The sequence below is a fragment of the Myotis davidii genome, unplaced genomic scaffold (genome assembly GCF_000327345.1).
Source record: "Myotis davidii unplaced genomic scaffold, ASM32734v1 scaffold732, whole genome shotgun sequence".
Classification (NCBI taxonomy): Eukaryota; Metazoa; Chordata; class Mammalia; order Chiroptera; family Vespertilionidae; genus Myotis; species Myotis davidii.
Window position 1 is genome coordinate 2614244 of NW_006284349.1, and position 24989 is coordinate 2639232.

Here is a 24989-nt window from a genome sequence, read left to right on the forward strand (position 1 = left end):
GCCTGTGGCTTGTTTCTTATGTCAGAGATGCTGGAAAGCCACGCCGAGTGGCAGGGAACTGTGGGCAGCTTCTGAGAGCGGAGGGCAGCCGATGGCCAACGGCCAGCAAGAAGTCAAAGTTTTTCAGATCTGTTGCTGCAAGTTAAGGAATTAGGCCAACAACCTGAAAAAACTTTGGAATCAGGTTTTTTCCGGACTCACAGTTGGGGTGCAGCCTTGTGAAACCCAGAGTGGAGAACCCAGCCAAGCTATGTTCAGACTCTTGATCCACAGAAACTTGGGTAAATAATACATGTGTTTTGTTTTAAGCTGCTAAATTTATGGTAATTTATTATGCAGCATAGAAAATACAGAAAATCTTAATATATATAAAAGGAAAAAAAGAGGAAAAATATATTGAATTACTGGCCATTTGGGACATTTATTAATGAAGATCAAACATCCCCAGGGCTGTCCTCAATGCTCAGTGCCATGATTTTCAGAGTTGGCTCCTCCAGGTCCTGATCGCTGCCACCCATGACCTTGCAGAGCTGGACGGATGGGGACAGGGATGTGCTGGGACGGTACAGCTCACTTGGAGTCTCAGCCTTTTCAGTGTCACTGTCACCTTCAATGATAGTCACAGAGGTCTCTCGGTCTCCTGAGCTGTCAGAAATATTTGGATTTTTTTCATCCCGACTTGAAGGTCTAAGATTTGTTTCCTCATTCACCTGTTCAATTATAACCCCTTCTGAATTCTTGAACTTATAGATTGGTAGGTAAAAATCATTTGGTGAGACTATCTCATTCTCATCCTTTGGCTCAGACAGCAACATATCCAAAGCTTTTCTGTATTCCTGACGCTCCTGTTGAACTGTGGCCTCTTGTTCATTTTGTGCTGAATTCTCAGCCTTTTCAAAATCAAGTAAATTCAACAAATCAAAGTCATCCAGCTTCACCGAGCTTTCCTTGGATATGCAGCCTAAATTCACCTTTAGGATATGCAGCAGGTGGCGCATTTTCCCCTAGGATTAAGAAAAAGGCAAGAATAAGGACATTAATTAAGCTAGTTAAATTGAATTACTTTTGTCTGCAGTGCTGCTAATCTCTGCAGGACCAATACTTCTCTTTCCACCCACCCCAAGTGTATACAAAGTACAAGGGGAAAAAAGCACTTGCTTTTAATGCATTCTCTGAGGGTATAGAAACACTTTAAAATTCTTTCTATAATGCAGTTCTAAGGAAACAAACCTCCTCCAAATGGTGTTTATTTTGTCTTATATGTCGCTCAAACAGTCGTTCTAAAGACCTACAAAAGAGAAATAAGAATGTTAATATCTCAATCAGGAAATCAACTAAATGGAAAGCAGCAATGCAATAACTAAACTACTAACGACTGGACACGTCTTTTAATGGCTCTTTTTCTTTCCAAAGTTAAAGACCAACCCTTCCCTGTTCCGTCAAGTTCTCCACCATGAAAACTAGTACGGTTCCCTCTATGCATTTAAGTCAAGGTAATGGATGCCAATGTTTCTAAAAGACTGCATGCTACTTACATTTCTGTGAATAAAACATTTTAAATGAGGTCCAAAAATTCTTCCTCTCTCTTTCACCCCCTCCCGACTAAAAATTGTTTTTCTCTCACACACATACGCAAACACCATAAGCCTCCCTTCTCCTCGCATACACACGACCCCCATAAACCAAACTCTAAAGGAAATTCTTTTGTGCGGTATTTTAAAATGCTTTCTACAGTATACTTGAAAAAAATTCCACTGATGGTAAATCCTTATAATAACCTAAGAGTTTATCATTCACTAAGCACCACTAAGTGCTAGGAACATATTAATGATACCTCTAATCATGACCAATATTGGGAGAGAAAGGTATTGTAAAAAAATTTAAAGATGAGAAAACTACATCTCTAAGACAATGATTTCCTCTACATCATAGCCACAGCCATTAGAATTTAAACCAGAGTTTATTCCTTCAGCTACACCATACTTGTCTGTTACATGGATGTATCAATAGGTTTCTTAAAACACAACTCATTTCCTTTGTTACCATTTGTTATTACAATGAAGTTATGAGCCAACTTTATAGTCAGTAGTTATGAAATAATTTAATAATTTTTTAAAAGCCCAAGAAATCCATACTCTACATTTTACAATGGCTATTTAATGTTTTGGAATACTATTTCCTCCTAGGCAATTTTCTATGCATGTGGTGTACATAATGGGGTCTTATGCTACATAACAAAGTTTGTCTCAATGTCCAATGAATTTTACACAAGTAACTACTGTTCAAGCTGACTCAGGACCACTCAGTTTCATTCAGCATGCAAAAACTAATCTGTTTGCAAATTTTCCATTTCATTTACAGTATGCAAACCTAGCTTTTATTATTCCTCACTTTATTAGTAGCAGATGTAACCAAAATACTTGCTTTTGATTCTCATCATAATTTCAAGTAGCAAAATTGGATTATGAATCTTTGCTAATAAGTAGCAAAAATTTTATTTTACTAGTCTATTATAGCCAAGAAACATAATGGTATTTAAATGAATAAAATCTCTATTTTTTTCTATAACTCCCCCAAACTGTGAGTCCACCTAGAGCATGAATTAAACATTCTTTACAATTTGCTATCAGTTATAAGAATATGGTCCCCCTAAGAAAGCAATATAATTTTTCATTTCCTAATATGGGAAAATAACTTAAAAAACTAATACCAAATGAAGAGTATTTAAAGTACTCTTCGCCCTGACTGGTTTGGCTCAGTGGATAGAGCGTCAGCCTGCGGACTGAAGGGTCCCAGGTTCAATTCCGGTCAAGGGCATGTACCTTGGTTGCGGGCACATCCCCAGTAGGAGGTGTGCAGGAGGCAGCTGATCGATGTTTCTCTCTCATTGATGTTTCTAACTCTCTATCCCTCTCCCTTCCTCTCTGTAAAAAATCAATAAAATATATTAAAGTACTCTTCAACCACCATGTATTATTAAAAAAAACACCTAACCTGTTTGAAAATAAACCAAGTTTCAAAATTTCATCTGTTACATCTTCAATGAAACTCAGATACAACAGTTCTTCTTCACTGCAAAGGCAAAGCAATATATAACAAAAATTATTGGGGGTAGAAGAGGCCAGGGGAAGGTCAAGGAGGAGGGGGAGAAAGGAGACATATGTAATACTCTTTGTAATACTTTAAGCAATAAAACAAAATTTAAAAAAATTATTCATTACTCACTGAAAACTATAGGAAATACGAATACTTAATTAAAAATCTACTCATTAGAAATGCACTTCTGGCTCATATTAAAATATTATAAAACAAACATGTCAACTTTCTGAAATTATGCAAGGATAAATATTAAAGATGAGCAAATATTCCCTAATAGAGTAAAATTTCACAGATGTCTGAGACATACATCCAGCAATAAACAACAAGCAGGGAGCCCTAGCCAGTTTGGCTCAGTGGTTAAGAGTGTTGGCCCCAGGACTGAAGGGTTGTGGGTTCGATTACAGTCAAGGGCAGGTACCTCGGTTGCAGGTCAGGGGCGTGTGGGAGGCAACCAATTGATGTCTCTCTCTCACATCGATGTTTCTCTCTGTCTCTCCCCCTCCCTTTCACTCTCTAAAAAGTCAATGGAAAAAAATATCCTTAAGGTGAGGATTAACCAAAACAAAACAACAACAAAAAAAGAGAGAGTAAGCAGGGATTAAACAGAACAAGACAGAGGCCAACCAAGAGTGAGGGCAACATAAAAAATTACACTTTCAAACTGCTTAACAGTCTAATATTTATCATCAAGTTAAAGAATAAAGTAAACTATAAAAATATAGATATAGGCAAAGGTAGATTTACAGTTATTCGTTTGGAAAATAATACAATTATTAATAAATAATAATACAAGAATAAACTGTTTTGCATAACTCACAACCTTTGCTGATTCCTATAGATTATTTCCCCCCTAAAAATGCAGCTTAACGAAACAGCAGTAATATCTAGAAGTAAAAATAAATTAAAAAAAACCTAGAAGTATAATATCTGCAAAGAACTGGTGAGGCTGGAAACCTCCAGGAAGGTTGTCCTGAGTTTCTAAAGTCTGAATTTTTCAAAAACTATTATTTTTACTTACAAAAATATACAAGAGTTATGGGTACTAATTATAAAAAAATAGGTATTAACTTAGGGACAAATTTCCACTGGAAATAAAGATGAAGTGATTGATAATTATTTCAGAAAATTTTGGTCATTTTCTTAAAGAGATGTGTTAGATAGTTGAGCCCCAAAGCTTTTTGTGAGACAAATCAGTGTTCAATCCTAACTTACTGAATAAGTTTCTATGAGTCTTAATTCTTGATTTCCACTAAGCAAAATGAAAAGATGAGAAAGATCTTACTCAGAGTAGATTTTTCTCCTTGAAGGAGCAGGCTGCACGGAATACTGACATAATGTCCTGAAAAGAGAACATTAAAATATTTGAACAATGTTTGGTGCCTTGGCTGGGTAGTTCAGTTGTTCTGAGTGTCATCTTTACACCAAAAGGTTTCGGGTTTGATTCCTGGTCAGGGCACATACCTAGGTTGTGGGTTGGGTCCCTAGTCAGGGCTCATATAGGAGGCAATCAACCAATGTTTTGTTTTGTCGTTCTCTCTCTCTAAAAATCAATAAAAACATGTCCTTGGGTGAGGATTAAAAAAAACACAGGTGGGCATATAGTAAGTGTTCAACAATATCATATATTTGTAATAAGAGGTGCATATCCATGATCTAATCTAATCTTCAGAAAAACCCAATTAGGTATATTGGGTAGGTATTATTTTTCTCACTAGTGAGTTCACCAGGGGGCAGAAAGGCCAAGTAAATAGCAAAGGCAGATTTTTTTAACCCATTCTTCTAATTACAGGGGGAGACAGATGGACCGATTTCCCCTGGAAGCTGTTACCTGGCTGAGGAGCACTGCAGAGCGCCATCCTTAACCTCTTCCCATGGTAAGCCCTTCTCTTGGGAACGTGAAGGGGTTATGTTTTCTTTGGTTCCATAGGTCATACAACTAGATGCCTGGGGATGCAATGACAAGAATACATCCTTATTTTACTTGAAAAATACAATGTAACAGCAGAAACAGCAAATTTTAAAAACAGTTGAAGTAAGAGAGTAGAGATATCCCGTAGAAGAGCGACAGATATATTATGACAAAGGATGTTTTAGAACACATTTTCCATCCAATCTGGACATTTTTCTTAAATTTATTTCAAGTAAGATAAAACAGCCTGGCTGGTGTGGCTCAGTGGTTGAGCATTGACCTATGAACCAGAACGTGACAGTTTGATTCCTGGTTAGGTCACATGCCTGGGTTGTGGGCTCAATCCCCAGTAGGGGGTGTGCAGGAGACAGCTGATCGATGATTCTCTCTCATCATTGATGTTTCTATCTCTCTTTCACTCTCCCTTCCTCTCTGAAATCAATAAAGATATATTTTTTTAAAAAAAAGAAAGAAAACACACACACACACACACACACAATAGTTGTTTTAAAGATAAAACAACTTATTTCTTATATTTTAATGAGGGACATTTTAAATGATGTTAAGAAATCACCACAAATAAACATATGGAGAAAATGATGCAAATCTGAAGTTTTGGGTAAATTTGAGAAAAAATATCGTACTCAGAAATTCAAACAACCAATGCCAACATATCAAACACACAGAAGCAGTGGTGGCCATGGCTGTATGAACAATAATATTAACAAATTACTGGCAGCTCACTTTTATAGAATCCTTGCTTTGGGCCACGTACTCTGCCAGGCAATTACTTGCATTTTAAAATTTCATCTTTACAATGCAAATTTATGAATAGTACTTTACATATTTGAAAACCACATTTAAGGCATTTTATTTGCCCACCCATCTATCCATCCAGCCAGTCAACCATCTAGAAGAGATGCTAATGACGCATAATTTCCCAAATTGGCAGGATCCATGTGGCCATTCCCAGAGAGTAAATAGGCAAACCTTCTTCTGTACACTGGCTAGATCATATGCAAGAAGTGTCATCAAGAGATCACTCTTCATAGTCCAAATAGCTATCCACGGTCTGTTAGGTTAGAGCAGCTGGAATTCCAATGTGAAGCACAGGGGTCTTATTTCTGTTACCTGCTTTATGGTCACTTCTGACTCTGTGAAGTCCTTGGTCTCAACGGTCTCAAAATCAGGCTTAAAGCTGTAATATTTAAAAAATACATTGTTAAGCTTTCAAAATACAAAGACTGTGTGATAACGAGCTTTATTGTCTAGAAAAAATAAACTCAAACATAGGAGATGAAATCCATCTGTTCTTATAAAATGTATTATTTCTGGTTATATAATCAGGAAATAGATGTGGTTTGGATTAGCTGTATTTATTTTCCTTTTTTTGAATAGCAGCTAAATTTCAGTTGGCCAGAGTGGGACTAGGGAAATGAGAACTTTTATGTTCAAAAGCTGTCATAAATATAATCATACTTTCCTCATTTCTTCCTCACTTCACAAATTGTCATATATGTAATTCCTTAATTCTTTGACGAAATGTATGCAGACACACCTGATATTACTGCACTTCTTGTATTTACCCAGAGGAAAGAATAGTAGTCATAAATTGCTTTTTACTTTCTAAAATAACTAAAACTTAGTACCTGATATTTGTTTATATAACCGAGGATAAATAATCAAATATCAGCTTATACTAAATACTTCACAAGATCTGTTTGTTTCTCCAAGCACTTGGCAAACTTTTACTGAATATTCATTATGTGCCAGGAATTATTGTATATGAAAACATTATTGAGGCAAATTATACTGAACTTCCAGAAATGATCCCAACTGTCTAAATTATACGTGGAGAGTGGTTGCTATACAAGACTGGGGCTGAATATGTGCAGGAAAGGGGTAGTTGTTTCTCCCCCTTCTTCAACCCACTGTTTTGTCATTTTTATCATAAAGCAATAGACATATTTGCACAAATGCTGTTTTTTTCACAAATGCTGTCTGATGACATATTTTAAGAACTCTCTGAAAGTATAATATTTTAAAACACAAAAGTTCTAGTATCATGTCAAAAACAAAAAAAATTGAAATATGTAACATTCATGTATATAGAGTCTGACAAATGTAACAGCTACTGGTTTTTCAACAATTACTCTGATAGTTCTAAGCGATACATGTAAAAGGAAAAGTCACAGTAATGACACTCCATTCACAGGGCACATAAACTACATGATATAAAAGAAGGAATATTGTTTAGTTTCCACAACATCCTGAAGGATTTACTATTGGCTGTTGACGTGCCATACCTGCTTAATTCAGTCTGGGTTTCAGCTTCTACCCGCTGATCTGTAAAATCCTTTTTTCTTTTGGCAGGTGTATAATACCGATACTGTGACAGGAAAGATTTTGCTTCTGTTTTCAAAGTGCGTGGAGTGAATGGCAAATGCCCATTAGAGAAGAGATTAGAATGTTTATCCAAAAGGTCCCCACTGGATGTTTTTTTAACGACTAACTGAGACCTGTGGGAATTTGTGCTCCTGGGCCTTCGGCTGTTAGAGGTTGCAGAGTGTGTTTTCCTGGGCCTGGAGGTGGTGCAATCTATGCTGGACAGGAAGGAACCGAAGTTCTTCTCAGTACCATCTGTGAGGCTGTCACTGGATTTAGGTAGACTGAGTTGCAGTCTCTCTGAAGAAGTCCCTGGTGACCTTGCAAAGGACGCATATTCATTCACTTCTTCAACTAACATGTTGTCTTCATTTCGTGGTTCTTCTGCAGGCTGAGAACATTGGGTTTGGTAGTTATTAATTACACTAGAGGCCAGATGCACAAAATTCATGCAAGGGGCTTGGTCCTTGCAGCTGCGGCAGCTTGCCTCAGCCCACACAGCCCCGGCTTCCTCCTGAAGGTCGTTGGGCTGTCTGGTCTAATTAGCATATTACACTTTTATTATTATAGATTTGCAAATTCATAAACATCAAACATGGCTGCCTCAGGGGCTTATAAAATTAACTTTATATGTCCCTAAAGATGTTAGCATTGTATATAAAGTTCTATTCTTTTTTTAATTATTAACATATAAAAATATAATTCTACATATAAGTTAATAGCAATCATTTTTCTTTCTGAAGCTAAAAAATGATTAATAACATATGCCTATATTTTCGATCTTGACTTGTGTACTGAGATCTCAGCTATATCTGTAAGTTTCCAAATCAATTGTGAGCCCCAACCCCTTGTCAACCACAGTTGTTGGCACCCTTCCCTTCCCTCTGGTCACTAAGGCAATCTCCAGTGCCAGCAGTTGCTCTGCAAATTTAAGGCTTTGAAGAAAGAAAAACTTTTCCTCACAATGTATGGAGCCCTGATTTAAGTGACTGATATTTTAAATATCATTAAGAACTACTTATTCCGTCTGGCTGGTGTGGCTCAGTGGTTGAGTGTCGACCTATGAATTAGGAGGTTACAGTTTGATTCACGGTCAGGGCATATGCCTGGGTTGCAAGCTCGATCCCCTGTGTGGGGCATGCAGAGGCAACTGATCAATTATTCTCTCTCATTATTGATGTTTCTCTCTCTCCTTCTCCCTTCCTCTCTGAAATCAATAAAAATATATTTAAAAAAAGAACTACTTATTCCATAAAAAGTTCACATTTTCTCAAGTTCTCCTCATGAGTGGGGAAAGCTTTGAAAGGGAAGGTATTTTTGACTGCTCCATTTTTTTTGGTTTATCCTTGGAAGAAACATTTCTACGGGATATCTACAAAGTTTAAAAACACATAATATTTTATTCTTTTACAGACTAGATGCCGCTAAAGCTTTGTCTCTGATTCTAGACTTTATGGATACCTGTGTATCCTTTACAGAACTCCGAGTTAGGGAGGGGGCTGAGGTGAAAATGGTTAGGATTTAGCCAGTTATGTGTGTCCTATAAGCTCCTGGGGTGAAAAACAAGAGGAGTACGGGAAAAGCCAAGTGCTTCCTTTGTGCAAAGTACTGTTTTTACCAGTGAGGAGAATGAGAGGAATAATAACTTCTATCACTGCTGCTAATAAGTATAGAGTGTTTACTATGTGCAAGGTACTGTTCTAAATGATTTACATGTACAACTCAGTTGTCAAAATAACTTCTCAGTTGCGATAGTTATTAGCTCTATTTTCTAGGTGAAGAAACTCAGGCCCAGGGTCTCATAAACCTGAACTCAGGCTAGGCCTATGTGCTTCACCATTATAGCACATTATCTATTATCTCTTTCAAAGGCTCATTTACCCAGCCAGTGTGGCTCAGCTGGTTGAGCGTTGGCCCATGCACCAGGAGGTCTGTGGTTTGATTCCCAGTTGGGGCACATGCCTGGGTTGCAGGCTCAGTTCCTAGGAGGGGTGTGCAGGAGGCAGCCAATTGATATTCTGCTCTCATATCGATGTTTTTCTCTCTCTCAAAATCACTAAAAATATATTTTTTAAAAATACCCATATGAAAGCATAAAGGAAGTATTTTATGGAGGCAAATGTATAGAGTTACAGTGGCTAATGAAAAAATGAATAAAAAATATCTTACATTTACAGATTAAATTATATATTTTATTTTCAACAAAATCCATTCTTATCTCAAAATACAATTAAAAAAAATCCTCACTCGAGAATTCACCCCCCCCCATTGATTTTTAGAGAGAGTAGAAGGGAGAGAGGAGGAGAAAGAGAGAGAGAAACATAGATGTGAGAGAGACACATCAATCGGTTGCCTCCTACACGTGTCCCGAATGGGGCCAGGGATCAAGCCTGCAACCAAGGTACATGCCCTTGACTGTAACTAAACCCATGACCCTTCAGTCTGTGGGCCGATGCCCTAACTACTCAGAAAAACTGGTCAGGGCTTAAAATACACTTAGTAATTTACTAGAGGCCCAGTGCACGAAATTTGTACACCAGCCTGATCACCCCTACCTTTCTCCCTGCTGGCCTGATCGCCCCTAACTTGCTCCCCTGCTGGCCTGATCGCCCCTAACCATCTCTGCCTTGGCCCCCGGCCTAAGCCGCAGTCTGGCCTCCCTCTGTGGGAGGCGACCTGGCGGATCAGGGGAAGGTGCCCCCGTTACCCCGCTATTGCCGTCACGGCTGGACTGAGCCTCGGCCGCCACAGCCACTGTGGCTTTGTCCGGAAGGTCGACCGGAAGACATCCGCCCTAATTAGCATATTACCCTTTCATTAATATAGTCAAAATGCTGGGTAATGGAAAAATATTTTAAATTTTCAGTTAAAAAGTCCAATCACTAAAAATGAAAATGCACATGTGCATCAAATATTGATGAACAGATTCCCAGATGGCAAATTATAGCACAGCGTCTGGCAGAATTATTCTAAAGGAAGCAATTCTATTCCTGGTCCTTCTATCTATGCAACAGGCCTGGGGGCTCTTAAGCATTATAGGTTCCCTGATGACTCCCAAATGTATTTTCAGTCTGAGAGAAATGCTTCTATCAACTCTCTGCTGACTATATGAGATGTTCAAAGGCACCTCAAATGAAGCCTGTCCAAACCAGCAAACTCAAACCCTACATTATCCCCTCCTCCAAAGAAAACACTGCACTTTGTCCTGTTATCATCCCTTCACCGTCTTCCCAGCTGCCCACACCAGAAGCCTGAGAACCTCCTTAATTTTGGCCTCTTGCTCTTCACATCATCGAATCAGGCACTAAGTCCTGGGGAATTCTCCTTTCTAAGTATTTTCTAAATATATCCCTTGTGCTCCCTTCTGCTGTCTTAGATCAGGTCTTAATAATTTCTTCCCCAGGTTATTGAACTGTCTCATAACTAGTCTGTCTTTCCCTCCTGCCAGTGTAGTTTTTGTAAAGTATGATGACATAACATCCCAACTAAAAACTGGTCTATGGTTCCCCATACCCATCTAAGAAAAACAACCTGGATTCATTATTGTGGTACAAATGTCCTTAGTCATTCCCATTTACTGATAAATACAATGGAAAGCGCTGGAGTCAGATATGACATGTGATACCTAGTAAGCAGAGCAGTGAAACTGGCTTTTACTAACAGGCAGTAGTTTTTATCACATCAAGGGTGTTGGGGGACAAAACACAAAGCTCAAGGACTGATCTGGATGATCTAGGAGACCATGCTCATGACTCTGGGATCCTCTCAATGGCCATAACTCAATTAGGTGACTTGCGAAGAAATTTGCCCATCTTGAACACTGGTACAGAGTGAAAAGGGAACATTAGCCTTTGAGAATCTGTAATTATATGCTGCCACCATACAAACTTGCAGCCTAAATGTGCATTGCCCAAATGGTCCACAAAAACCTAAGTCGAGACAAATAACTCATTTTTTTCTAATACATAAACTGTAGGGGGATCTATATATATAAAAGCCTAAGTGACCATCCGACCAGTAGGTAGTATGTGCAATGACCACCAGGGGGCAGACACTCAATGCAGGAGCTGCCAAGCTGCAGGGACTTGGCAGCTGTGGTTCTCAGGTGACACGCCCAGAATGAGAGAGGAGGGAGCCCGATTCCAGGATGTGTCACCCGAGAACTGCCCTCTTGCAATCTGGGACCCCTCAGGGGATGTCAAAGAGCTGGTTTCAGCCCCATCTCCACAGACCAGACCAAGGGACCCCGCCAGTGCACGAATACACGCAGCAGGCCTCTAGTATATCTATCTATCTCTATCTATCTCTATATCTCTATCTCTATCTCTAGCTCTATCTCTACCTATACCTATACCTATACCTATACCTATACCTATACCTATACCTATACCTATACCTATACCTATACCTATACCTATACCTATACCTATATATAGATATGAAGTTGTCTATGTCATCTAAATTTTCAAATTTTGGGCACAGACTTATTCATAATATTATCTTACTCTCTTTTGAATGTGTGTTATTTCCCCATTTTATTTCTGCCTTCAATCTTAAGTATTTTCATCAGAGATTTGTCAGTTTTATTAATTTTTTTACTTAATCATTTCTATTGTATTTTAGTAGGACTTTGTTAAAGTCCACCAGTAGTTGTGACAGAGACTGTGTGGCCTGAAAAGCCTAAAATATTTACTATTTGGTTCTTTACAGGAAAAGTTTGTTTCTGACCAATAGGAAACATGTTACCAAAAAGTCAGGTTGTACCACTGATGAAATAGCTTAGAAATATCTACTTGTAAAAGGTAAAAAAAGATCATCTTACCTTTTGTAGAGTGTTAAGTGATGACTTGGAATTATTTTTAGAACTGGCCTGCACTGTACTTTTAGTTACTTGCAACTCCCTTTCACATTGTGCTATTTCCTTTCTGAGTTTCTCTCGTCGTTGTTGATCTGCATCTGATGGGGAAAACAAATCTTTTGAAATATAGAAAATAGAAAACTTAATTTTTTGGTCTTGGAAGACTAATAAAGCCTACATTTTTTTCCTTGCTAAAATGTTTACACTACTGATCTGCAAGGAAAAATCTCTATATTTTTCCATATACAGAAAAGCTAAGATAGTAAATATTGAATTTAGAGAAACTTTAAATGGATTATTTAAAGAGCACAAACAGCCCTGACCGGTTTGGCTCAGTGGATACAGCGTCGGCCTGCGGACTCAAGGGTCCCAGGTTCGATTCCAGAAAAGGGCATGTACCTGGGTTGCGGGCACATCCCCAGTGGGGGGTGTGCAGGAGGCAGCTGATCGATGTTTCTCTCTCATCGATGTTTCTAACTCTCTGTCCCTCTCTCCTCCTCTCTGTAAAAAATCAATAAAGTATATTTAAAATAAAATAAAGAGCACAAACAACTTGGCTGGCAGAGCTCAGTGGTTGTGCATCAACCTATGAACCAGGAGGTCACGGTTTGATTCCTGCTCAGGGCACATGACCGGTACATGCTAAAAAAACAAAGTAAGGTAATTTATATGTATATTTAAAGTTTCAATTATAATTAAGAAAAATTAGTAAATGCTAAAGTAAATGTATTTAGCATCTGGACAGGTGGGCCAGATGGTTGGAACATCGTCATTCTGTGCACCAGAAGGTTTTGGGTTTGATTCCCAGCCAGGGCACATGTCCAGTTTGTGGGGCTCGGTCCCCAGTGGGGGGGCCTGCAACAGGCAGCAGATCGATGTTTTGCTTTCATATCCATGTTTCTCTCTCTCTCCCTTTCTCTCTAAAAAATCAATTTTAAAAATCTTTAAAAAAAACCCCAAAACCCAAGAATTTTCATAGTTTTAAAAAAAGAGATGGCTCAACATGTCTATAAAACCTGCTTCAAAGTTATACTGACTATAATGAACATCAACTCTATAACACTAGAAGTAATAATGACTATTAATTATACTTTAGTTTGGTGATTGCAATCTTCACACTTCTAATCACCACAATTTTCTTTATTTACACGGCAACACAGAAAAACTCCTGTCTCAACTGAGGGTAGAAAATGCTGGGGGATAAATAAGCACTAGTTAAGTCTGAATTCTAAAAACAAAAATGAGGAGCAATTTTTAAAATACAATCTCTATACTGTCAACTCCCGAAGTCTTATCTCCATCCTGAACCCTAGAAGAAGAACAAGTATTGGGAAGGATGTGGAGAAACTGGAACCCTTGCACACTGTAGGTGGGAATGTAAAATGATAGCGCTGCTACAGATAATGGTATGGTGGTTTCTCAAAAACTTAAAAAGAGAATTACAATATGACCCAGCAATTCCACTTCTGGGTATATACACAAAAGAAATGAAAGTAGAGTCCCAAAGAGATATTTGTACATTCACATCCATGAAATATTATTTATAATAGGCAAAAGGTAGAAACAATCCAAGTATCTTGAATGTGTAAAGAAAATATGGTACTATGCATACACTGGAATATTATTCAACATTAAAAATGAAGGAAATTCTGACATATTAGTTCATCAACATTGATGAACCTTGAGGACATTTTACTAAGTGAAATAAGCCAGTCACAAAAGGAAACACACTGGATGATTTCACCTACACGAGATACTTAGACAAATTCATAAGACAGAAAACAGAGTGGTGTTGTGGGAGAGTTATTGTTTAATGTGTATGGAGCTTCAGTTTTGCAGATAAAGGAGTACTGAAAATTGACAGCGGTGATGGCTGTACCGCAATATGACTGTACTTAATGCTACTGAACCACAGACTTAAAAATGGTAAAGATAGTAAAATTATGTCACGTGTAGTTTACCACACATTTTTTAAAGGCAATATATCAAAAATTACTTACATTTGATGCAGGCACCTATGCTGAGTGGAACTGAGCAGTCTACCACAGCTGAAAGAAGAAAATCAGTTATTTAATAATATTCTTAATATTTATAAATGAGAACAAAATATCATGTGTGGAAATCACAAGAAGTTCCAGAACTTGTAGTTTTTATTTTAACTTTTATGATGCTTTTAGAAATGAACAAATATAACATCCTTGATAAAAAAGTAGACTGGCTGGGATTAACAGCTCACTAGATACTACGAAAGAAAACATGAGTGAACTTAAAAGCATAACAATATGTACTATTCAAAACAAAACAAAGCGAAGAAAGGCTGGAAACAAACACACAGAGAGCATCACTGACCTAACCCACCTGTAGCATGCTCTTACTGGGTAACATACTTGTAACTGGAACCCCAAAACAGGCTTGGAAAAAACAAAGAGCAAAACTGCCGGACCCACACTATCTGACTCCAAGACTGACTGTAATGCTACAGGAATGTGGCAGTGTGGTATTGTAATAAAGACACACATATAGAAAAACAGAACTGAAGAGTAAGTCCAGTTCTGTATGCTCAACTCTCAAATAGTGCTAAGGGAATTCAACAGAGAAAGAATGATCTCTTCAACAAACAGTCCTAGTTATATTTGGATACTCATAGGTAAAATAATTGACCCTTACAGCATACCTAAAAAAAACTAACTCAAAATAGGTCACAAACTTAAATGTAGGAGCTAAAACTTATACTTCTAGAAGAAAACACGTAAGAAAATCTTAGTGACTTAAGATTAAGCAAAGATTTCTTAAACAGAATATAAAAAACATAAGCGCCCAGTCAGTGTGGCTCAGTGGTTGAGTGTTGACCCATACACCAAGAGGTCTCCAGTTTGATTCCCAGTCAGGGCACATGCCCAGGGTTGCAGGCTCGATCCTCAGTAATAGGGATGCAGGAGGCAGCCAATCAATGTTTCTCTCTCTCCCTCTCCTTTCCTCTCTCTGAAAAGCTGATCTTGATTTCACGTCACAAAATATTCTTTAGATTTTCAATCATTTAAAATACAAATGTCCTAAGATATGAACTAAAATTTTAAAAATTTAGCCCTTCAAATGAGAAAATAAAATTTAAAAAATACATTAGTGAAAAATTGGTGAAATTCAAATAAGGTCTGTAGTTAATAGTATTATATCACTATTAATTTCCTGGTTTTAATAATTGTAATATGATTATGTAAGATTTTAACATGGGGAAAGCTGGATGAAGAGTTTCTGTGACTGTACTATTTTTGCAACTTTTCTATAAGTCTACAATTATTTCAAATAAAAATTTTAAAGGCAAAATGAAAAGACAAGTTATAGACTAAGATAAAATATTTGCAAAACATGTATCTGATATAGGACCTGTGTTTAAGATATAAAGAACTCTCACAACTTAATAATACTAAGAAGACAAATAACCTGTTTTAAAAAATGGGCAAAAGATTTGAACAGATATTTCACCAAAGAAGATATACAGATGGAAAATATGCACGAGAAGTTGTCCAACATCAGTAGGCACTGGGAAATACAAACTGAAGCCCTATCAATATCCACTAGAATAGTCAATAAAGGGCCGCCAATTGGAAATGCTGGTGAGGATATGGAAGTGATCGAAATGCAAAATGGTGGAGTCACTCTGGAAAAACAGTCTGCAATTTCTTATAAAGTTAAAATATATTTACCTTATTACCCCACAGTTCCACTCCTAGTAGATTAATTTATCCAGTGAAATAGAAGCATATGTTCAAAGATTACATGTGAATGTTTATAGCCGCTTTATTCCTAATAGCCAAAAGGAGTCAAAATAATCCAAATGGCCACCAACTAGTAAATCAATAAACTGTGGTACATTTCATTATATGGACTACTATCGTAGCAATAAAAATACTGTTACACACAAGAGCATGGATTAGTCTCACAAGCGTTAGCTAAGTGAAAGACTCATAACAATACATATTGTATGATTCCATTTATATCAAATTCTGGAGAAGACAAAACTATAGTTAGAAAGCAGATGAGTGGTTGTCAGGGATGGCAGGGAGGAGATTGCTTGCAAAAAACTAGGGGGAACTTTTTGGGGTGATGGGATGCTCTACGTCAGGGATCAGCAAACTTCTCCTGTAAAGGGTCAGATAGGAAATGTTCAGGCTTTGTGGGGAGATACGGTCTGTGCCACAACTAGTCAATGCTGCCTGTCAGTGAGCGTAAAAGCCACAACAGACAAAACATGAAAGAATGGATGTGATTTATTTATGGACAATGAGATTTGAACTTCATATAACTTTCATGTTATAAAATGTTACTATTTTTATTTTTCCCAACCATTTAAAAATACAACTGCCATTCTTAGTTCACAAGCTGCACAAAAAATAGGTGGCAGGAGGATCTGGCCTGTGAGCTGCAGTTAGCCAATTTCTGTTTTATAGCATAACTGTGACGGCAGCTATACAAATGCATGTATTATTCAACATATTTAACGGTACACTTAAAATCAGTGTATTTTCTAGATGTACGTTATATCTCAATAAGCTGACCAAAAAAGAAAAAGAGATTAGTTAACATCTTCTTTGTGAAACTTCTTTAGTATATTTGAAAACAAAAAAGTAGATTACAAACTTTTATTATATTAAAAGCAATATTTAACCATAAAATAATATTAGGAATAACACAGGTAAAAGGAAATAACATAGGCACTATATAGATTTCAAATTCAGTTAACAAAAATGGACAGTAGCTGATATCTCTATACCAAACACAAATTCTGATATATATGTATATATATATATGTGTGTGTGCGTGTGTGCGTGTATGATGTATTCATTTTTGCTATGGATTTACTCTAATGAGAAGTGAAGTCAAGGGTTTAAATCGGGTACAGAAAGTTCACAGTTGCACATTTTTACCTTTGGCTGAAAGGATTTTACTATAGTGCACAGCCATGTGGTTCTTGACCATGTGGAGAGTACTTAGTCTGAGAGAGGAGGAGTCAGTGCAAAAAGCTAAAAATTAAAACATATTTATTTATTTAAAGTTAATACAAAATCATCACAAGATAAACAAATTACCAATTATTAAGCTCATTTTTATAAAATACTCTGAAATTCTACCACGAAGATACTGACATAACTTTGTGCTGCTGAATATGTGCCTTAATCTTGTACTGATAACTGATGAGCTACCAAACTTTCTAAGAATAAGTTTTACAAGCCGGAGAGTTATATGAAGAGATTCTAGAATAGAACTAAGAATGTTTAGCCACTTACCTGATTATAAAAATGGAGTATTACTAGGTCATAAAAAAGAATGAAATCTCACCATTTGAGACAACATGGATGGATCTAAAGGTATTATGTTAAGTGAAATAAGTAAGCCAGAGAAAGACAAATGTCATATAATTTCACTTACTAGTCTTGTGGAATCTAAGAAAAAAATAAATGAACAAACAAAACAGAAACAGATTCATAGATACAGAGAACAAACTGAGGACTGCCAGATGGGAAGGAGTGGGTGAAAAAGGTGAAGGGATTAAGACGTACGAACTGGTAGTCTCAAAAATAGTCACAGGGACAGCCTAGGGAACAGAGTCAATAACATCATAATAACTATGTGGTGCCAAGTGTATACTAGAATTTCCAGGGGGCTCACTTCCTAATTATCTAATTGTCTAACCACCATGCTGTACACTTGAAACTAATATAAAATAATATGGAATGTCAACTGCAATTAACAATAAGCTTTTTTGTACTTGATTACATGGAGCCTGGGAAATCAAGCAAAGCCCAAACTCCAAAACTCTACGCAAAGATTCTATTCCGAGAGGCAAACTTCTAACTTTAACAAGATCTACAAATCAGCTTAGGCATTTTTTTGAAGTATTAGAACTAAGACAAGTACATCAGAAATTCTGTGATATTAAACTTCTTGACGTCATCTAAACTGTTTAAAAGAAATCTTAAAAATAATTAGCACTTATATACAAATATCAAATGTATACGTAGGCATAACTTTCTTAAACATTAGAAACAGCTTTTGAGAAGTAATGCATGTATGTGGTTAAAAAACATAATCAACAGGTAAAACGGTAAGAGATTGAAAAGTAAGTGACTTTCCTGACCCCTGCCTCCCATCCTAGAAGAATACTCCTACATTTTTTATGCATCCTTCCAAGGAAATTCTACACATAATATAAGAACATACGAGCCCTGGCTAGTGTGGCTCAGTTGGTTGAGCGTCAGCCCATGCACTCAGAGGTCACCGGTTTGATTCCCAGTCAGGAAATATGTCTGGGTCATGAGCTGGATCCCCAGTAGGGGGGTATGCAGGAGGCAGCTGATCAATATTTCTCTCTCTCTCTCTTTCTCTCTCTCTCCCTCTTTCCAGGTCTCAGGCTCTCTATCTAAAATTCAATAAAAACATATTTTTAAAAAAGAATATACAATAATGGCAAGTTTGATACTACCACCACAAAAAACATTTATTGAATAGGTACCATGCATGCATTGTTCTTTACATGTAAAAACTCATTTAGTTATTATTATCACTATTTAATAGACATGGCAACTGAGGTGCAGAGGTATAAGGTCTTTAAGATCACACAGCTTGATAAAGGATGCAGTTTAGATGTAAACTGAGGCAGCCTCATACTTATAACTACTACATATAACTGCACATATAGTCCTTAAAAAAATTTAGCAGCCAGGCTGGTGTGGCTCAATAGTTGAGCATTGACCCATAAACCAAGAGAACACTGGTTCAATTCCCTGTCAGGACACATGCCCAGGTCTCAGGCTTAATCTCCAGTAGGGGGCATGCAGGAGGCAACTGATCAAAGTTCTCTCATTGATGTTTCTATCTCTTTATCCCTCTCCCTTTCTCTCTCTCTAAAAAATCAATTAAAAGAAAAAGTTAGCAAACTATATATTACTAGAGGCCCGGTGCACGAAATTCATGCCCTTGTGGGGGGTGAGGGGGGTGGTCCCTCAGCCCGGATTGCGAGAGGGCGCAGGCCAGACCAAGGGACCCCACCGGTGCACGATCAGGGCTGGAGAGGGACGCGGGAGGTTGGCCAGGTGGAGTGGGACCAAGGGAGGGTTCCAGGGTGTGTCTGGACAGTCTCCCTCAGTCCCCGATCAGCTGGACCCCAGCAGCAAGCTAACCTACCAGAGCATTTGCCCCCTGGTGGTCAGTGCATGTCATAGCGAGCAGTTGAGTGGCCTTAGCATGTCATTAGTATATTACGCTTTGATTGCTTGAACCGACGAACAGACGACTGGACGCTTAGCATATTAGGCTTTTTTTTTTATGTAGGATTTTTCATCCTGGTCTTCTATGTAAGTATATTTTAAATCTAGTTTTAACTTTTTAGTTAAAGTTATTTTTCAAAATTTTATTCTGGCCCTAAGTGTATATATACTTTGTTACAAAGAAATAAGTAACTGAAAACGTGATCTTCCCTTCACATTTGGAGGAATGAGTATCAAAGATTTTTTATGTAAATAAAGAAAAAAAACCTTTAAATTATTTTGCATAATAACCCAGACTTAAAACTTGTAAACTATAATTATTAAAATGTATTTTAAGTTTACATTAAAAATTTAAAGGCTTTAAAATATTGCCCTTTCACAGGGCCTAGAAATCCACTTGAATGAAGAAGCCCTTGCTTGCTCCGGATGCCAAGTGCATCTTCTCTGCACAGCTTTTCCTTCTCAGTGCTTGTGTCTATAACAACCTGCAAATCACCTTCTCACCAAAGAAGGCATAACTCAGAGCAGGGGAGTCTGACAGCCAGGAGCAGAGCTGGGCCGGAGCTGCAGCAGGGAGAAGGGGGAAGCCAAGTCCACATCCAGTGCTCAATACTAGTTTGAAATGAGGGACTCCTAAGTTAACCTCAAGAACTCCTAAAATACATAATTAATAATATAAAGTTCAAGTATTAACTAATTTTTTCATCGTGCCATAATTTAAAATAAACAGTCGATCTTTACCAAACAACCACTCACCATTTTAAGTACCTCACTTACCGTTACTTTTGGTGCTCAAGTGTCCCTTAAATAGGCATGGTGGAACAGATCTGGGGAGGACAGAGCTTGAGCTGACTTTTAACCAAAAAAAACAACCATGAATTAGAATAAACAAAACACAACTTTCACAAATAAAACAATATTGAACGTTTAAGAAATAATAAATGTATTGGTAATGCTAGAGTTGTTTAAAATTGTATTCTACCGTGTTACTAACCAGAAATGATATATCAGACAAAAATTCTGCAGCCATTGATCAAAAGTTTTCTTTTAAGAAAACGTTATTTTCAAAACAGCTGTATCTTGAGATTTTAGTTTCACTGAGTAAAATGATAAACATAGGGTGTCCCAAAATTCATGCAAGATTTGCAATTGAATTGGATTGCAAATCTTGCATGAATTTTGGGACTCCCTATACATCAATTATTATGTTATCTGATATATACTGATTTCATCCTATACACTACTGACCTACTGGAGTTTTAAATGACTTTGAAATATAATAAAACTATTTTAGTTAATCACAGGCTAGTCTGTCCTACAATTAATTTTAAGGAAATAATCCTCTTACAAAATAATTGAGTAAATTAGAAGTTATATCATATGTTACTGTGTAAAGTAAATACATATATAAAAGAGAATCAGAACGTTATATTTAAAAGATGTCTTAAAGTTCATCTAATCCAACTCACCCTCCTCCTCTTGCTTGGATCCTATCTAGACAGTCTTTATTTGGAAGTCCTCCTTCCAAATTTGTCCTTCCTTGAGCACTCTCCCTTGACTCTTGGATACCACATAGAGATTTCTTATGCATTATAGTTACTCTTTTATGATAGTTTAATAATTCTTTTTAATTTTTAAAAATTGATTTTAGAGAGCGTGTAAGGAGAGGGGGAGAGAGAAGCATCCATGTGAGAGAGAAACAGTGATTGGTTGCCTCCCATATGAACCCCAACCTGGGGATCCAACCCACAAACCCAGGAATTGAACCTGGCAACTCTTCAGCACACAGGACGACGCTCAACCAACTAAGCCACATGGGCTAGGGCTAGTTTAACAATGCTTTAAAGTGCCCTTGTTTAAATCATTTTTATGGTACCCATCTTCTGACTGGACCCAGACTGATACAAAGGGGCATGATAAGTAGTCTCAAACCAAATGCCAGGAAAAAAACATCATCCTCTATAGATTAGGACTAAAATCCTGTCCATGAGATCAAGGGTTTTGCTAAAGTGATGAAATTCATCAGTATGTGCAAGCAGCTCAGTTCTCCACGCAATGTGTGGCCACTAGACAGCCAGAAGGAACTCTAGTGAGGAAAGCTGAAGGTGTTTCTTGTGGCAGAATTTCCCAGGCATGCCAGGAGCTGGGGGATCTGATGCCACTGATAAGTGTCTCTATTGGCTCAACAGATTAAAAAATAGTTTTTATTTATCAAGCTGCTTTCAGTGATCTATCCCAATAGGTTGTCTTTTCTTCGCTTCTTCCTAAGTCATTGATAACAGAGTGAATGGCAGCTTGTAACCCTCAATCATTTCCCCCCAATCCCCCCTGGAGAAGCTGGAAAGAAGACCTGATAGATGGTCTAGTCCATTTTACAAATAACTAAGGCCCAGGGAGTGAAAGTGATTTGCTGAAGATTACCTAGTAAATAGCACACAAAGATTACAAACAAGATAGACTGTTTTTTTAGGTGGTACTCTTCCTACTACATCAACATACAGAGAGTTTGCCCTACAAAAGAACATCAAAAAAATGTGATACCAAAAAGAAAATGATTTTTTTTTACTTTAGGTGGTGTCTTAATATTTTGCACTCTGAAATCACCCAAGGTAATCTTAATGATACCTAAGAAATTTAGGATGTGCAATCTTTTCAAGTAAAATGAACTATTTTGGCTTTGGCTAAAATTATTTATGGTTTCTGGTCAGTAATAATAATTATGATCTAAGAGAACTCACTACCCCAAATATTTGTTGAATATTATATTTGTTTTAAAAATTCAAAATCAATAACAATGTTTGCTATATATATTATATAATATCCTAAAAATGAAGCTAATTAAATTGGAGAAGTTATAAAAATATAAACTTTTTACATTTTGACAGGAACCCAATTTTAAAAATAATTCAATAAATACTGAGAATTTACTAAGTCTATTATATTCTAAATTTTACATATATCCTTTCCCATGCTCCCACTTGTAGTCATGAGGAAAATAAGACATTTGGTGGGGCGGGGAGGTGTTAGCAGCCTGACTCTGTATCCCTGGTGCATAGTCCTGTTTTGGCCTATAGTCTAGTCCAGTGATGATGAACCTATGACACGTGTGTCAGGTGACACGAGAACTCATTTTTTTTGATTGATTTTTCTTTGTTAACTGGCATTTAAATATATAAAATAAATATCAAAATTATAAGTCTTTGTTTTACTATGGTTGCAAATATAAAAAAATTTCTATATGTGACACGGCACCAGAGTTAAGTTAGGGTTTTTCAAAATGCTGACACGCCGAGCTCAAAAGGTTCGCCATCACTGGTCTAGTCACTGCCCCTTCCTTAATTATCTGGTCTTGCAAGACCTGTTTACCTAAATACTCCCATTTTACAGAGGCCATAAACCATGAACAATACACAACCCACGGAGGGGGTTATCAGTGCCAGGCCAGGCCTTTAGGTGTGGTCTCATGGCCCCCATCCCAACACACGGGCTTTTTGCAAAGCCTGAGAAAGGTCCGGAAGTCTGATCTTTATTTGGGACAAAAACCCAAAGGGTAGAAAGAAAAAGCTTCCTCCATATTGGCTTTCTCAGAATTTGGAGAACTGACCTGAGTCACTGTACTAGTACACGTGAAACATTTGAAAATAAATAATTTTTTTTCCTGTATCTCCGGGTAACTTCTGCATATTTTATGGTCGCCTGGTAAATTCTGTAACACTAGCATGAGCTGGTAAGTAAAAACAATGGCTCTAGGGTTTCAATTCCCCACCTGGATTCCCAGCCTGCTCTGACACTTACTGTGTCCTTCATGAACTTTTAGTTTATTAGTCTCCAGTGTTTATTCACTGTGAAATGAGGATAATACCTAACAGTATGTGTCTGTGGATCAAATAATGAGATAACTAGGAAATAGGGCTTAATGTTAGAAAATTTCTGAAAACCACAAAAACAGTGTGGCGACGGCAGGGGTGAGGGGGGGGGACGGGGAGCGGTGCAAAAGGGCATAAAGGGGATAAATGGTTATGGGAAAAATAAAATAAAATTTAAGAAAAATAAAAGAGGGGTAAAAAAGCATGTTGAGTTTGTGATTTCTGGAACTTAGGCTAATGGCTAGTTATCCCCTACATTCAGAACAGCACTTATTTCGAGTAAAGATTATGTAATAAAGGCACAGTCATATTCAAAGCAAGACGTTACATGAACCATCAGCAACCTGGTTTAAAGGTACTTTCTTGAATAGATGGAGGCAAGGTTCTAGAGATAGCCTTATTGGGCTTGAAGAAAGAATGCTACTTTGTTAGAGAGAGACAGCGAAGATGCAAATTATTTCGATTGGGCGGACGATTTGTGGAGATGTTCATATAGGGCCCCAGCTGGTCCACTGGAGCCTGAGCGTGTTCGGTCAAGGACAGATGGGCAGTAATGATGGGTTAGTTCTTTGCCACTAAAACTGTAGCCGGTAACACAGCATCATTTGAAAACTTATTAGAAAAGCAAAATATCAACTCCCCCCACCTCCCTACACAAACGTGCTGAATCATAATCTGCATTTTAACCCGATTCCTAGTGATTTAAAGTTAGAGAATCCCGGGAGCTGGTCGCGAACGGAAGAGTCCGTGTGTACTGAGTGCTCACACTGTGCAGGCGCGTTCCACGTACTCCCTGCAAGTGACCCCCAACAACTGACAGGCGTGTCCCTCCTGTCTGAGAGACGAGGAAACCGAGGTCACCTCTGTGGAGTGCAGCGGGGGCCCAGGGGGTCTGATCCCAAAGGACAGGGGCCATCGAGGCACTCAGGGCGGCTACGGCGGCCCGGGTTCCGGGGAGCGGGCCTCCTGGACCGGGGGCGACAGCTTCCGAGCCGGAAGCGGACCCGTGCACCCCAAGGGCAGGGTCTGCTCCAGGGTCCCTGGCAACACTCAGGGCCACAAGGAAGACAAGCAGGCGACGGACGGAGGGCGCCGGGGGCGCCGCTTCTACTCTATAGTGCGGCCCCGACTCGGGCCCCGGACTCTGTGGCCACGGACCCCGGAGCCCGGACCCAGGGCCCGGAGCGCGAGTCGCGCCCTTTACCTCTGCGGCTGCCATTCATGCTGAGATCCGCCTCGGCCGCGCCGTGGAGACGCGCGGGGTCCCCTTGGGTCCGTCCCCGGCAGAGCCAGCCCCGGCGGCAGAGGACTGTTGCGGAGGAGCCGGCGGAGGGCGGCGGAGGGCGGCGGAGGCGGGAGACGGTCGCCGGGCCGGTTGCTAAGCGCCGGTTCCAGGGCGTCTGGATTGTGACGTCACGGCGCCGGGCGCGCGCTCCCGCAGCCCCACCCCCGGGGGTACCCGGGGCGAGGGGAGCAGCGGTGGAGGTTGGAGCGGCCGCGCGCGGGGGAAGTGCCCCACGGCCAGCCTGTTGTGGGGACCCTGCCGGGCATCCGTCCAGCGGGGCATCCGCAGGGCGGCCTCCTGGCCCGCGCCCAGCCCCCGGCAC

At 38.7% G+C, this 24989-nt stretch overlaps 1 protein-coding gene across 5 annotated transcripts; it reads right to left on the bottom strand.

Annotated features, from left to right (window-relative positions):
• Positions 1 to 396: 396 nt before the first annotated feature.
• On the bottom strand, positions 397 to 24771 carry SPATA7 (spermatogenesis associated 7). Of its 5 annotated transcripts, none has more exons than XM_006754741.2 (12): positions 24587 to 24771; positions 20294 to 20368; positions 17177 to 17272; positions 14252 to 14299; positions 12216 to 12349; positions 7315 to 7784; positions 6140 to 6206; positions 4928 to 5043; positions 4382 to 4438; positions 2995 to 3072; positions 1231 to 1288; positions 397 to 1004 (listed from the first exon to the last, which is right to left on the bottom strand). In XM_006754741.2, the coding sequence occupies exons 1-12, from the start codon at positions 24603 to 24605 to the stop codon at positions 435 to 437; spliced, it is 1788 nt and encodes a 595-aa protein (XP_006754804.1). In that variant the 5' UTR covers positions 24606 to 24771; the 3' UTR covers positions 397 to 434. The 5 variants fall into 5 exon arrangements, with proteins under 5 accessions (XP_006754804.1, XP_015427009.1, XP_006754805.1 ...); XM_015571523.1 differs by having other exon boundaries at positions 12216 to 12367; XM_006754742.2 differs by lacking the exon at positions 17177 to 17272.
• Between the last annotated feature and the right edge of the window lie 218 nt (positions 24772 to 24989).